The following is a 14,093-nucleotide window of genomic DNA, read 5'->3' on the forward strand; positions in this document are numbered from 1 at the left end:
ACCTTTGTTCCCCCTATTGTTTATTTTCGTATCCATATTTTTCACTCTTCCGTCCATACCATAGATAAAAGGAATATCAGACACAAAGTTTTCACAATCACACGTCATGCTGCAAAAGCTATATCATTATACAATCATCTTCATGTAACTGGAGAATTTTGAGCACAGGAATAACACTGACTTACGTTTTTAAATGGATCATTCTACTACTCTGTGACAAACAGACGTGGAGGAGGGGAGCATGAATGACCAGTTAGGAAGCTATTTCAATAATCCGGGAAAGAGATGGTGGTGTCTTAGAGTAGAATGGTAGTAGTACAGAAGGTGAGAAACTAGATAAATTTCAAAGGTAAAACTTGTTAGGGTGTGGTGGCAGATTTTAACTGTTATTTCAACAGCCATTGGAAGAATGGAGTTGCTACTTACTGAGCTGGGGGAGACAGAAGGAGAAGTAAGTGTTGGGAAGAAATCAACAATTCAAGTCTGAAGTTGTTGAGATGCCAGTTATATGTCCAAGGGCAAACACTGAATATTCGTATGTAGATGAACTGGATGAGGTCACTTAGGTGCGAGTTTTCATAGAGAAAACACGTTAGAGACTAAACCACTTCAAAATTAAAAGTCAAGGAGATGAGGAGGAACCAGCAAAAGAAGACTGAGGAGAGGTCCAACAAGTAGGGGGAGAACCAAGAAAGAGGGAAGTTCCAGTATCCAAGTGAAGAAAGTATTTCAGAAGGAGGACCTCATCCATTGTGTCAATTGATGGTTATTGAGAATTGATTTAGCTACACAGAGGCCAATGGTGACCTTGACCAAGGGCGGCTGCAGTAGAGTGTAGAGTGCTAGTGATAACAGCCCATAGTGATGGTAGTCACATCATTGTGAGTGGACTTAAGGCCTCTTATTAACATTTAAAAATGGTTAGTAAATTTTATAATTTTATATTACGTCTATTTTATTATAAGAGAGAAAATAGGAGAAAGGGAAGTGAGTTAGACACCTTTCAAGAAGATTTGCAGTAAAGGAAAGAAGGGACTATGTGGTGAAGGGAAGTTATTTTAAAGATAGGAGATAGCACTGCATGTATATATGCTGGCATAGGTTGATAACAGGCCCAAGAGGTATCAGGACCTAATCCCTGAAACCTGTAAATGTTACTTTATTTGGAAAAAAAAGTCTTTGCAGACAAGATTAAGGCTCTTGAGATGGGGACATTATCCTGGACTATGTAGGTGGATCCTAAATGCCCTAAGTATCCCTATAAGAGAGCGAGGCAGAGGGAGATTTGACATCCACACACAAAGAAGATGGCAATGTGGAGAAGGAGCAGAGAGAGACCTCAAGATGTCGGCCTTGAAGGCTAGAGTGATACAGCATAAGCCAAAGACTGCCAACAGCCACCAGAAGCTGGAAGAGGCAAGGAACAGATTCTTCCTAGGGCCTCTAGAAGGAGTGTGGCCCTGCCAGTATCCTGATTGCAGCTTCTGGCCTCCAAAACTAGGAGAGAATTCATTTCTGTTGTTGCAAGCCACCGAGTTTGCGGTAATGCACTACAGCAGACATAGAAAACTAATACATATGCTGAAGGAAAAGCTCCTCGTTATACAATTACACATTTATTCTGTGATAAGATAATTTTTTAAGATATTGATTTGTGTTCATTCCCTCTACACTCATACCTCCTTCCATTTCAATAGGTAACCCACTCATTTGTAATTTCTTGCCCTGGAGTCTTTTGCAAGGTTGACCAAAGAGACTGCCTAAAGTGAAAGACACTTCCTCTACTGTGTAGATGCCCTAGCTCATTGAAGTAAGTGCACTGGGTGTTGAGGATGAAGTGGGAGAAGAGAGAAGCAGGTAGAAAGCCATGGTGCACCGTGAGCCAATGACAGCAAGGATGGAGAGGAGAAAGAGTCCCAAAGACCAGAAAGAGTCTTAAGTTCAGTCCTGCAATTACTGGGGACCTATTCTTACTTTCCTGCAGATAAATAATGACCAAGATTAAATGCTTTGTTACCCAGTGGGGTGGAGACTTAGATTCAGATATAAGTGGAATAAAAAAAGTAGTATTTCATAAACATAAGACTCAAACTCTGGAGCAACCAGGATGGGAGCAGGTTGTGCAGGAATGAAGCAGCTGTGTATTCTGCTCTTGGGCGGGGAGCTCCAGGTCAAGAGGAGCTATGCTAGAGGATCTCCGTCTGGGGAGCCTAACCTGCACCAGAATTGAGATAAAAGATGTAATCCCAGAGTTTGTCCTGACACCATAATAGGTATTACTGTGGTCTTGGGCTCTAGTATATTCTGCATGTGGAAGGGAATTCACAGGGTTTTGACCAGAAGACAGACTGTGTTAAGACTATTTTCCAAGGCTGGTTGCAACAGTATTTCCCATGCCACATACCACCTTGCCACTCCGCCATAAAGAGGTAGAGTATAATTACCCTTCCCTGGGATCTGGGCAGATTGGTGTCTGCTATGACAAAGAGTGGATGGTAGAAGTGATGTCTTGTGACCTTACAAGGCTATCATAAAAAGTGTATTTTCTGAAACACTTGCACTTGGAATCCTGGACCATCATGTGAAGTCCAACCACCACTGTAAAGAAAATCAAGGCCGCACAGGGTCATGTATAAAGGCTCCCGTTCTAGACCCCAACCATCTGCGTTGTCTTTTTGTGGCCATGGAAAGTGTGCAGAAACAAGCCAACTCCTTCAACTCCATCCTACCATAGAAACCATAACTTAATAAAATAGTTATTGTTTTATACCAAAGCTTTGAGGTAGTAATAGAAACAACCGGATAACTTAAAAAACACGTTATATAAAAGGGCAAATATTGCATGATCTCACCGATATGAAATAATTAGAAAAAAGCAAATCCATAGAGTCAGAATCTAGACTACAGATTACCAGGGGATGTGTGGGGATAGGAAATAGGGAGTTAAGGCTTAAAATATACAGGGTTTCTTTTGGGGGGGGCGGTTAATGGAAAAGTTTCGGTAGTAGATAATGGTGATTGTAGCACAATATTGTGAACATAATTAACAGCATTGAATTATATATTTGAACATGGTTAAAAGGAGAAGTGTTAGATTATATGTATATTACCAGAATAAACAATTAACAAAAAAAAGTCCATGGAACTCCACAACACACTGAGTCCTAAGTTACACCACGGACTATACAGTTGATAGTACAACTATAAAAACGTGCTTTCTTCAGTTGTAACAAATGTACCACACCAATGAAAGGCATTAATAATAGGGTGGTATGTGGGAATCCTGTACTTTATGCATGCTTTTGTAAACACACAATTTCTCTAATTTAAAAAAAAAATACCTAAGACTAATTAGACTTGTCGGTATAGTAAGAGTAAGGATGGTTATGAGAATGTATGAGTTTTAGTGAAAAGGTTTGTGACACCAATTTTAGCTGCCTAGAGGCTTATCTATTATTTTTAAAACTTGGTTTAGGGCTATAAAGTCATATGGTTAAACCTAAATTCTATATAGGTGATGTGCCACTATACATTAGTTTGCACTGGTTTATTTGTAAACATTCCATTTAATTTGCATTTTGTCCTCCTACTTAACTAAAAATTTGATAAGTATAATGATTCTTTGAATAAAAAAGACTTGTACACTGGTTTAAAAGCTGCCTTCCATGCCCATCTGCAAACACCATGAGAACAGGGGTCTTTTCTGATTTACCTCCGTGTCTCCAGACCCTAGCACTGTCCATGACCCATCGTAGGTGTTCAATAAAAATTGTTTATTTTTGCATTATGAGGATAAGCTGAAGGTTCATTGGATCCAAGAATTCAGGTACTTACAGGATCACATCGCCACACTGTCAGAGTCTCCAAAGGGTTCCTGACACAGAACACTCCTCCGTCTTCCCTTCACAGGTCCTGAGCAACTTGAAGAGTAATACCCTCTACTACTGACAGCTGCCATGTTGGCGGGCATTGCCTTGGGTCCAAGAGGACATGATAACTGACACCCAGAAATTGGCAGCCTCTCCCACACAATCCCTGGCAGGGCCGGACCCAGGCAGGCCTCCCCTCAAGAAGGAAGGAGCAGAGGAGATTTGTGTGTCCCATGGATGTCTTGCTCCCTGGTGAATGAATGGGAGAGCTGAGGTAGCGGGCCTGGTTGCTCTCCCCAAATTTACCAGGGGTACAGTGAATGAATGGGCTGAGGGGCCAGAAGTGTAACAACGGTGGGACTCCCTTCACCTAGAAGGAAATGTCAGATGTGGGTTAGATGTGTCTCCTCACTAACAAACTTAAATAATTTAATACAGTAGACTATCTCTTAACCCACCTCCACATAGGTTACTTGAGTGACTAATGAAGTGCCACATGCGCTCTAGCAAACACACCAACCATGGTCCACTCTCCTGTAAAAGCTTTAGCTCCTGTTCACCCATTCTTCAGCTCCTGCCAGCTAAATAATTTGATTTCCGGAGTCAAATGTTTTTCCCAGATTAATTTACATCAAATATACATATCATGGCATTACATTATTTAACATTATATGGATTAAGTAAGCAAGAGTCTGTGATACAAAACAGAGCTGTCTCTTTGAAGATGAAGCATACTGCTTTGGAGAGGTCAATGCAGGTGAATTTCCTCTTCTTTTTTTTCAAATTGTCGTCATACTAGGTATGAGCAAAATCAGTTAAAAGACTTCTTAGAAAAACAAAAGATTTCTTAAAAATCTCAGATTGCTTTCTTAGTGTCTCTAAGTCTCTTCTCCACTTTAATGAACTAGGAACTAGAAATCATAGGTCATGACTTACTTACATGTGTAGTTTATGCAGAAAAGATGATCATGAACTCCAAGGAACAGACCCATACTCAAAGAAAAGGCTTTGCATGAAAAGAATAGCAATTGAATGTAGAGTTGTAGGTAAAATAATATGCTTCAAGGAAATTACTTGAGTATCATGTTTGCAATTCCCTGAATTAACCTTCTCCATCTCCTCCTCTGTTTTCCTCTTTCTTGGTTATTGAACCCACTACTAGTGCTAAACACTTTGAATGAAATGGTTTCCGCCTTAGATAATTCAAAGAACCATTTTATGTCAATTAATCAGGTTTTGTACAGTTTCCTTCTTGTCAAGCAGCTCTTCTGAGGTCATGCAGATGCAACCTATGTTTGTTCCATTGCTGGATAATCCATTTAAGAAATAAGCACAACTCAGAGTGACCAGAGACTCCTTACTCTCCTCTTTGGGATCTTAGTTACTTTCCCTTCTCTTAATTATCTTAAAGATGAGAAAATTTGGAAAGGTAATTCCTAGAAACTTTCATCAAGTGATAGGAGTGAGTCAGGGGCTACTGGAACAATACTTACAGTCCCAGGGAGACTCCTGTAGAACTTTCTTTTAAAAGCTCTGTGGGTTCCTTTGTCCTTTTCGTGCTCTCCTGACAATAAGCCCAGGTGTCCTCCAGCTTCCGGTCAGGATCTAGCACTTCCAGCACCTTTAATAAGAGCTACAAATACAAAATAGCCTTGAAGGGAAGAAAAATGTGTTGAAAACTGGAGCCCCTTGATTGTAAAACAAAACAGACCAACTTGATCCTTTGCTTTCCCTTTCCCTTGTCAATCAACTTCTGTACTCAATATTGTGCTATAGATAAATGTTCCATCACCTAGGACATTAAGCAAACAGCCTTTGTGCAGAAGTTCAATCTCCTTTAGATGAAATAATGCCTCTGTGTCCACTTCTACCTCCAAGTGACCCACTGAGTAAAGTGCCACTCAAGGATTTCTGTGTTTTTGACTCTCTAGCATCCATTCATCTGCTTACAAATACCAGCATCTAAAATTTCCTTTGGAGAACCACATCTCCTTTCCCTCTTGATCCGCATGGTCTGAATTGGCCTGACCCCATCCTTACTCTACAGGCAGGTCAGGCCAATCAGGATCAGCAGTGATTAGTTTAGGAATAGGCACATGACCCAGGTAGCACCAATGGGAATTAAGTTATGGAATTTTGCTGGAACTATTGAGAAAGATGTGCTCTTTTTCTGCTGGGGTTGCTAACTACATAGAACTTAAGTCTAGAGTTGCTGGTGGCCATCAGTACCACAAGAAGAGAAATGCTCCCCCTCTACCTGGCAGTGGAGCGCAGATACGGAAATAAGAGCTCTAATCAAATCAGTGTCCATGTGCTATCTGGAGACATGTGGAACCAATCTCTTTGTCAAGGACCCAGAAGCTCTAGCCTGTGGGAGGCAGTGAAGGGAAGCCTTAGGTAGAAAAGAATCAATCAGCAATTCCAACTGTCCTTTCTCTACTTCTACTCACTTATTTATACATTCATCAAAAAAAAAATTATTGAATGTGGACCATATGCCAGGTATTGGTGGCACACAGAGAAATAAGTAGATAAATTCTCTGTTCTTCTGGAGCTTTTATTCTATTGAGGAGGTGAGAATCCAGTGGTAACAGGTGGGATGATGAAAAATAGAGTATGGTAAGGGATGGAGAATGAGGAAGAACTATTCTATATGGACCTCTCCAATAAGATGATATTTGAACAAAGATGTGGAGAAAGTGATGGAGAGATCCAAGTGGACACCTAGGGACAAATGTTCCAGGCATAGGAACAACAAGCACATAAGCCTGAAGCAGGACATATTTGTAATGTTCATGGGACAGCCCAGGGGTCAGAGTGGCTGGAGCGAAGAAATGGAAGCCATTGTAGATCTTTGAACAGAGGAATGATGTGATAGGATTTATCTTTATGAAAGGCTCTCATGCTTACTATATAGGAAACCTGCTGTGGGAGTAGGAGGTAAGGGAGAAGGTACTGGTAATTCCTTGTCCAATATCCATTCTGTCCTTCTTTCTTAATCTAACAGAATATAAAATGCCCTTTAAGAAGCTCAATATTCCAGATTCCCCAGCACTTAGAAGTGGTCAGATAAATGAGAGGTAAGCAGAAGTCTAATGGGAAGCAATTGTTTGCCTAATTGGAAGGACAGAGTGAGCTGGCATTAATGCTTTCCCCTTTCCCCCTCTGTCTGAAGCACAGACTCAGTGGCTGGAAGTGTGGAACCATCACAAGGACAAAAGGCTGACCTAAGGATAATGGAGCAGAAAGTCAGAAGAAGCCCCCGGGATACTAGTGATATATGGAGGAACTTTGACAATTTGATGGCTTTTAACATGACCTTTTGGGGTCTCCTCAGCCTTCTATCTATCGGTCAGCAGGTACTTATGGCCACCTCCTCACACCAGGTGAAACTAACAGAAGTAAGACTGAACAATTCCTCCCATTGTTTCCCCCAAAAGAAAGTCATAAAGAAAAGTAGATTAGGAGAACATCAGGAGGGAAGAAGAAAAGTGTTTCTGGTTATCTGTACCTTTATAATTGTAAGGCATCAGGGGAAGGTGAGGGAGTGGCTGCTCATGTTTCCAGTCTTCTGTAGCCCCTGTGAGAACCCTCACCTGGGGGTGAGGGCAGACACTCATTGCCCTCTCCTCCTTAAGAATACATCACCCAGGGGGAAAAGTCAACTTTCCTATGTGGAGAATTCCTGATATTCTCACAAGCAATGGGGACAACCAAAGCAATAGGCTGAGCCCTCAATCTTGGGGTTTGGTCATATGAAACTTATCCCTGCAAAGGATAGGCTAAGCCTACTTAAAATTAGGCCTAAGAGTCCCCCAGAGAACCTCTTTTGTTGCTCAGAAGTGGCCTCTCTCTCTCTCTCTCTCTCTCTCTCTCTCTGTCAACACAACAAGCAAACTCATTGCCCTCCCCCTCTCTACGTGGAACATGACTCCCAGAGGTGTGGACCTTCCTGGCAACATGGGACAGAAATCCTAGAATGAGCTGGGACTCAGCATCAAGGGATTGAGAAAACCTTCTCGACCAAAAGGGGGAAGAGAGAGATGAGACAAAATAAAGTGTCAATGGCTGAGAGATTTCAAGCAGAGTCAAGAGGTTGTCCTGGAGGTTATTCTTAAGCATTATACAGATATCACCTTTTTAGTTAAGGTATAATGGAGAGGCTGGAGGGAAGTGTCTGAAAGTGTGGAGCTATGTTGTAGTAGCCATGTTTCTTGAGGATGTTTGTATAATAATATAGCTTTCGCAATGTGACTGTGTGATTGTGAAAACCTTGTCTGATGCTCCTTTTATCTACCTTATGGACAGATGAGTAAAACATATGGATTAAAAATAAATAAATAATAGGGGGAACAAATGCTAAAATAAATTTAGTAGATAAAATGCTAATGATCAATGAAAGGGAGTGATAAGGGATATAGAAAAAAATAGGGGAAACAAAGGCTAAAATATATTGGGTAGATGGAAATACTAGCAGTCAATGAGAGGGTAAGAGGTATGGTATGTATGAAATTTTTTTTTCTTTTTATTTCTTTTTCTGAATTGATGCAAATGTTCTAAGAAATGATCATGATGATGAATATAAAACTGATGACATTTGAGTTATTGATTATATACCAAGAATGGAATGATCATACGGTAAGAATGTTCGTGTTTGTATGTTGTTATGTTTAAAAAAAAAAAAAAAGAATATATCCCTCGGGATGCCAAGGGAACACCCCAGGCATCTAGGAAGGATTACTTTCAAGTCCCCCGTGAATCCCTTCCCACAAGCCCTAGGACAGGGCGTTACCTCTACAGGCAAAGCTTCCTCCAGATTGGGGTAGAGGTCCAAGGGGTGCCGAGTCAGCCCCACCTCGATGTCCTCTACGAAGGCCCTCCGTGCCTGCTGGGCTGGTGAGAGCTTGGAAAACAAGGCTGCTTCCTTGGGCAGTTTGCTCTGCCTCTTCTTTGGGGCGGGTGGGGGAGCACCGTGGTAAATCAGAGGCAGAAAGCTCTCCCTGGGGCCCTGAGGGATGAGAGCTTCACAGGGCGGACAGCCTGCCCTGAAGTCATCCAGCCCCTTCCTCACAAATACCCACCAACGGCTGTTCAGAGAAGTGGGGAACTTCGGGCTGTTCTTGTGCTTTGTGAAACACTTGGAAGGTAGATTCTCCTTGTACCTAGAAGACAACATACCGGGCCACACGGACCACAAGAGGTGGGAGACTGGACTCCACCCTTTTCTTTTCTTTCTCCCAGATGGGGTGGGAGAAGGAGATTGTGGGGAGACTGGACTCCACCCTTTTCTTTGGGGGTGGGCAGAGTGGGGACCGTGTGGAGAAGGTTGAGTTAAACACACTCCTGGTTCAAGGCACATCATCACTGGTCTGTGCAAGGTCCCTCTCCTGTTTTATTTATTTCATATCATCCCCTTAATGTGCTTAAAATTAACCTTCTGCTTGTACATGTCCTTGTAGTATCTGTTTTGTTTCCTGTGCATATTCCTGATTTATGTAAATGGTTCTCTACTCCATTCTGTCACTTATTTGTTTCACCAAGCATGGCGTTTCAAAGACCTATCCATGTTACTATCTGTAAATTTAATCCATTAATTCCAAACGCTGCCACCATATTTCATCTATCCGTTACCTTTGTGCAGGTGTGCTGGGTTGAACTATGTGCCCCAACAAACACATATTCTTGATTTTAGTCCATGACCTTGTGGCTATGAATCCACAGTAAATAGGACCTTTTGAAGATGCCGTTTTTAGTGAAAGCACTGTGACCAACTGAACTGGGTGGGTCTTAACTGGATTACCGGAAGATAACATGAAAGTCACAGAAGCAGAAAAGGAAAGGATATCGCTCTGGGACAGGAGGGAGAGATAAGCCAAGGCAGCCCAAGGGTTGCTGGCAGCCAGCCCAAGACGCTGCATTGCCTTGCTGACACCTTGATTCTGCACTTCTTCTTGCCTCAAAACCATGAGCCAATAAATTCCTGTTGTTTAAACCAAAACTGGTGTTTGTGATAGAAGCTCAGGTAAAATAAGACTGAAGGACACTCAAATTGCTGCCCCACCTGGCGACCATTTCTTAATGCAGCAGAGTGGAAAAAACCTGAGTCCTGAGGACAGCCTGGCCACAGACCAGTTAGGCACTTTATTTAGACTCTATTGGCCTCGGTTTTGCACGTAAACTCAGAGATCAGACATTACAAACTGGCAATCCGTGAGCTGAACTGAGTCCACAATCTGTCGTTTGGTTCTCACTGTGTTTCATAATAAATGTAAGGATTTAAAGAACCACAATAGCTTGTATAAATTGAGAATTTTCAACATATCATGCACTGTTCTAAGTGCTTTACATGTATTAACTTATTTAAATATCAAAACAACCCTATAGAGCAGGTACTATTCCTATTACATTTTACCGGTAAGGAAATTGAGACACAAAGAAGTAAAGATAAAATTAAATGAAAAACACCTTTCAAAAGTCACATAGCTAATAAGTGGTAGAGCTTGGATTTTTTATTGATATGTATTATATATTCACACACTATGCAATCATCCAAAGTGTACAATCAGTGGCCCACAATATCATCATACAGCTGTGCATTTTTCATCACAATTGAGTTTTTTCTTTTTTGTGAAAAATAACATATATACAAAGAAGCAATAAATTTCAAAGCACACTGCAACCATTAGTTGTAGAATAGATTTCAGATTTTGATATGAGTTATAATTCCACTACTTTAGCTTTTTACTTCCAGCTTAGAGCTTGGATTTTAACCCAGGCAGTGTGGCTCTGGAGAAAGGTGCTTAACAACTGCACTAGAGCGACTGACATATAAAAACATAAGTAATCTTGAACTCCAGCTCCTGTTGAAAAATTGGGTCTGAGAACATTGGGTTCGTGTTTCCACTGAGCCACAACTGGCTGGACCAGAGTAATGGTTGCCCCCATTAGACAAATCATATGCTCTCTTCTTTATAGCCTCTACCTTTCCCTACTGCCTTGCACTCAACCTGCTTCCCTCAGTTTTCTTTCCCACCAGGGTCTTGTGCATGGTGTGGTTCAAAGATGAAGGAGAGACAGAAGAGTCCGATGGGCAAAGAGAAAAGGAAAGGAGACTGGCTTCTGAATAACCTAACACAACCAGCATTATCAGAGCCAGAACCCGGAAGTCGAGCATTCTGAGCTGGTCTCTATTTATTCTAACGCATCACAGTGCCTTAGGCCAGATATTTCTCTAGTGTTTGGTGCTTTTCTGATGCCTCTCCACCTCTGGGCCCCTCTCTGTAAGGATCTTTACTCTCAAATCTAACCCTTGCTGTACTCATCCTTATAGCCACAAAGCATAGCGAGAATCCAGCCTGATTCCTATTCTTTTTTTCCCAAGACGTAGACACTTCTTGCTTGCTGTGTTCATGTTTGTGTGTTTTAAGGACTTAACCCAGCTCTGCTATGAAGATCTAGATCAAGGGACATAAAAATATGAGTTCACAAAAGGTTGCTCTCTGCATCTAATAATTCACTCAAATAATTACAGTGGGGAGGTTGAAATTACATCTGGTATTGAGTTTCTGATGACCCATCAGCATGACTTACTAAAAATTAACCCTGCATCTCACAACAACCCTACAAAGCTGATTCTTTGATAGTCCCCATTTTACAGTTACAGGAAACTGAGCTCTAAAGGAACATTAATTACCTTATGGAAGGTCGTCAGGACAAGCAAGAGGCAAACTGGCCTTCAACCCCAGCCCTTCTGACTCTAGACTCTGGACTCTTAACCACCACATGCCCCTGTCACCAACAGAACTGAGCCTCATTCTCATAAATAGCCTGAAGAATCAGCACAGGCAAAAAGCGTCGTGTTCAGGCCCTGTGACTTTGAGACCAACTTTTCAAAACGACAACAGAACTACCCTGTGCCTGAGACACTCCCGCTAGTTATGCTCTATATACTTACATAAGTGGAGGGGATGCGGAGCAGGGAAGGCAGACAGGACCCTCTGCCCCGTCCTCCCCGGCCCTCGGATTCTCCCATACCTCCCGCCCACCAAGAGCAGGGCCCACGCACCCCCGAAGCGGCCCCCGCAGGAAGCGCCCTGGGGCCCCGCGCCGCGCGCTTACCAGGGCCTGCAGTTTATGCCCACGGACGCCGGGTCCAGCGTCCCCGACCGCAACAGCCACCTGTGGTCCACCATGGTCCTCCAGCTCTTCCGTCCACGCCCTGGACTTCGGAGGTTTGTGTTCCCAGCCGGCCAGCCGGTCGCTCGGAGACCGAGCAGCTACGCGCTGCGGGGGCACCCAGGCGCCCCGCCTACGCCGCCGGGATTGTCCCTGGGAAACAGCCGCCCCAGCCAGGCCGGCTCGGGGCGCAGCAGCTTCCCCAGGCTGCCACGAAGTGGACCGGGCTGAGCAAAGGAGAACGATCGGGGCCCGTTTTAATCTGTTGGGAAGGCGTGTTCATCTTTTTCCACTGCGACTCTCCATAAACAGACCATCTATTTTACTTACCACCATTTCAAAAAATGTTTGCTGAAGGGAAGACAGGAAGAAGGAGAGGGAGGGAAGCAGGAGAGGACAGGGAGAGGAAGAGAGAGAGAGAGAGAGAGAGAGGAAGAGAGACCGTGGAGGAATTACAGACTAAACTGCAAGGCTACAAAATATATTTATTTTGGCTCTCAGAATTGCCGTTGGGTGAGCACAGATTAAAGCAGTGACCCTTAACTGTGTTCAGTCTGTCTTGAGGTTTTCAAGCAAGGTTTTTTTGTTTGTTTGTTTTTTAAAAAGAAAATTACATAAATTGTTTGTAAAAAATTATGATTGGTGGATGTTGTTCAGGGGGTTCGGAATGTCTTTTCAATTAGACAGTTCACTGATTTCTTTACCTTGTACTTGGTTCATGGCGTCCAGATGTCTCAGAAACATTGTTACGTTTGATTTTGCATACTTGGCAGTTTGTGATATCTGGCTGAGACGCGCATTAAGGGAAACTTCCTGAATGGCTTCCTGACACCACTTTAAATCTCTTAGCTACAGTATCTTAATTTCACTGTATCTCTTTTCTTATTTCTCCCTTTTGATCAAGATTTTTTTCTCCCAAAACATCACGATAGACATTTGCTATTAATCTCTCTGCACCAGGGAGGCTCTCCCTTGGGAGTCATGACCATGTAGCGGGGAAAGTTATGGGTTTATCTACCTGGAGATTGCCCACATTTGAAGTACAAGGGGGGTTCTCAGGAAGTGAGAACTATTATGCATTAGTAATAGTTAAGCTTAACTTTGTCATAAGTTTTATAAGTACAAGCTTTAGATGAAGAGTTTGGTGGATTAGCATGGCTGTGGGGGGCCGGGTGTGTAGTTTATGACTACTCTTCTAGAGATGAGACAACTAGTAAGAGATTCTGTGGTAGTTTGAAGCTGTTATGTACCCCAGAAAAAAGGCCATGTTCTTTTAATCCGTTCTTGTGGATACAGAGCTATTATGGGTGGGACCTTTTGATTAGGTTTTTTCCATTGAGATGTGACCCACCCAATTCAAGGTGGATCTTAATCCTTTACTGGAGCCCTTTTTGAGAAGATAAAGTGTGGAAACACTGGGAGAGACAGCTTAGAGAGAAATCCCACAGAGATGTTAAGAGAGGACCCACAGAGGCTTAGAGAGAAAACCACTAGAATCAGATGCTGAAAGCTATGGAACCCAGGAGCAAAGGGCCAGCAGATGCCAGCTATGTGCCTTCCATGTGACAGAGGAACTCTGGATGCCACAGCCTTTCATCACAGAGGGTAGCTTCCTCTTGATGCCTTAATTTGGACATTTTCATGGCCTTAAAACTGTAAATTTGTAAAGTAATAAATCCCCATTGTAAAAACCGACCCATTTCTGGTATTTTACATTCCAGCAGCTTTAGCAAATTGAAAGATACCATAGTGATTATAATAAGAAAAAATATTAGTGAGATTTGAAATATGCTATGATTCAAGTCATCCCAAAAGCCAAGATTTAGCCAGCATTCTTCTGGTTTTTTTAGGCTTAAGGCAATGTTTTTTCCTGTAATGAATTTACTCTACATTGAAGACAGAGGTACTCTGAACATTTGTTGACAAGATTAAGAAATAGGTAGGCACTTAAATTCCAGGCTAATTCCACAGCCTGAGGGCCACTCAGCAAGTATAATTATAGGTACTTTCTGAAGTTCCAGTAGAATGAATTCCACATGTGGAATTCTG

General features: G+C 42.4%; 1 protein-coding gene across 3 annotated transcripts in view; it reads right to left on the reverse strand.

Moving 5' to 3' along the window:
* Nucleotides 1-12,178, reverse strand: part of FAM47E (family with sequence similarity 47 member E) — a 35,676-nt gene extending 23,498 nt beyond the window's left edge. For all 3 annotated transcript variants that reach the window (XM_077143114.1, XM_077143113.1, XM_077143115.1), the window contains exons 1-3: nt 11,988-12,178; nt 8,662-9,031; nt 5,363-5,502 (exon numbers count right to left, since the gene is read on the reverse strand). In XM_077143114.1, the coding sequence (XP_076999229.1) occupies nt 5,363-5,502; nt 8,662-9,031; nt 11,988-12,061 (584 nt within the window). In that variant the 5' untranslated portion in view covers nt 12,062-12,178. The remainder of the gene's footprint in view (nt 1-5,362; nt 5,503-8,661; nt 9,032-11,987) is intronic.
* Nucleotides 12,179-14,093: the final 1,915 nt, after the last annotated feature.

This window comes from Tamandua tetradactyla, chromosome 24, assembly GCF_023851605.1.
Source record: "Tamandua tetradactyla isolate mTamTet1 chromosome 24, mTamTet1.pri, whole genome shotgun sequence".
Lineage (NCBI taxonomy): Eukaryota > Metazoa > Chordata > Mammalia > Pilosa > Myrmecophagidae > Tamandua > Tamandua tetradactyla.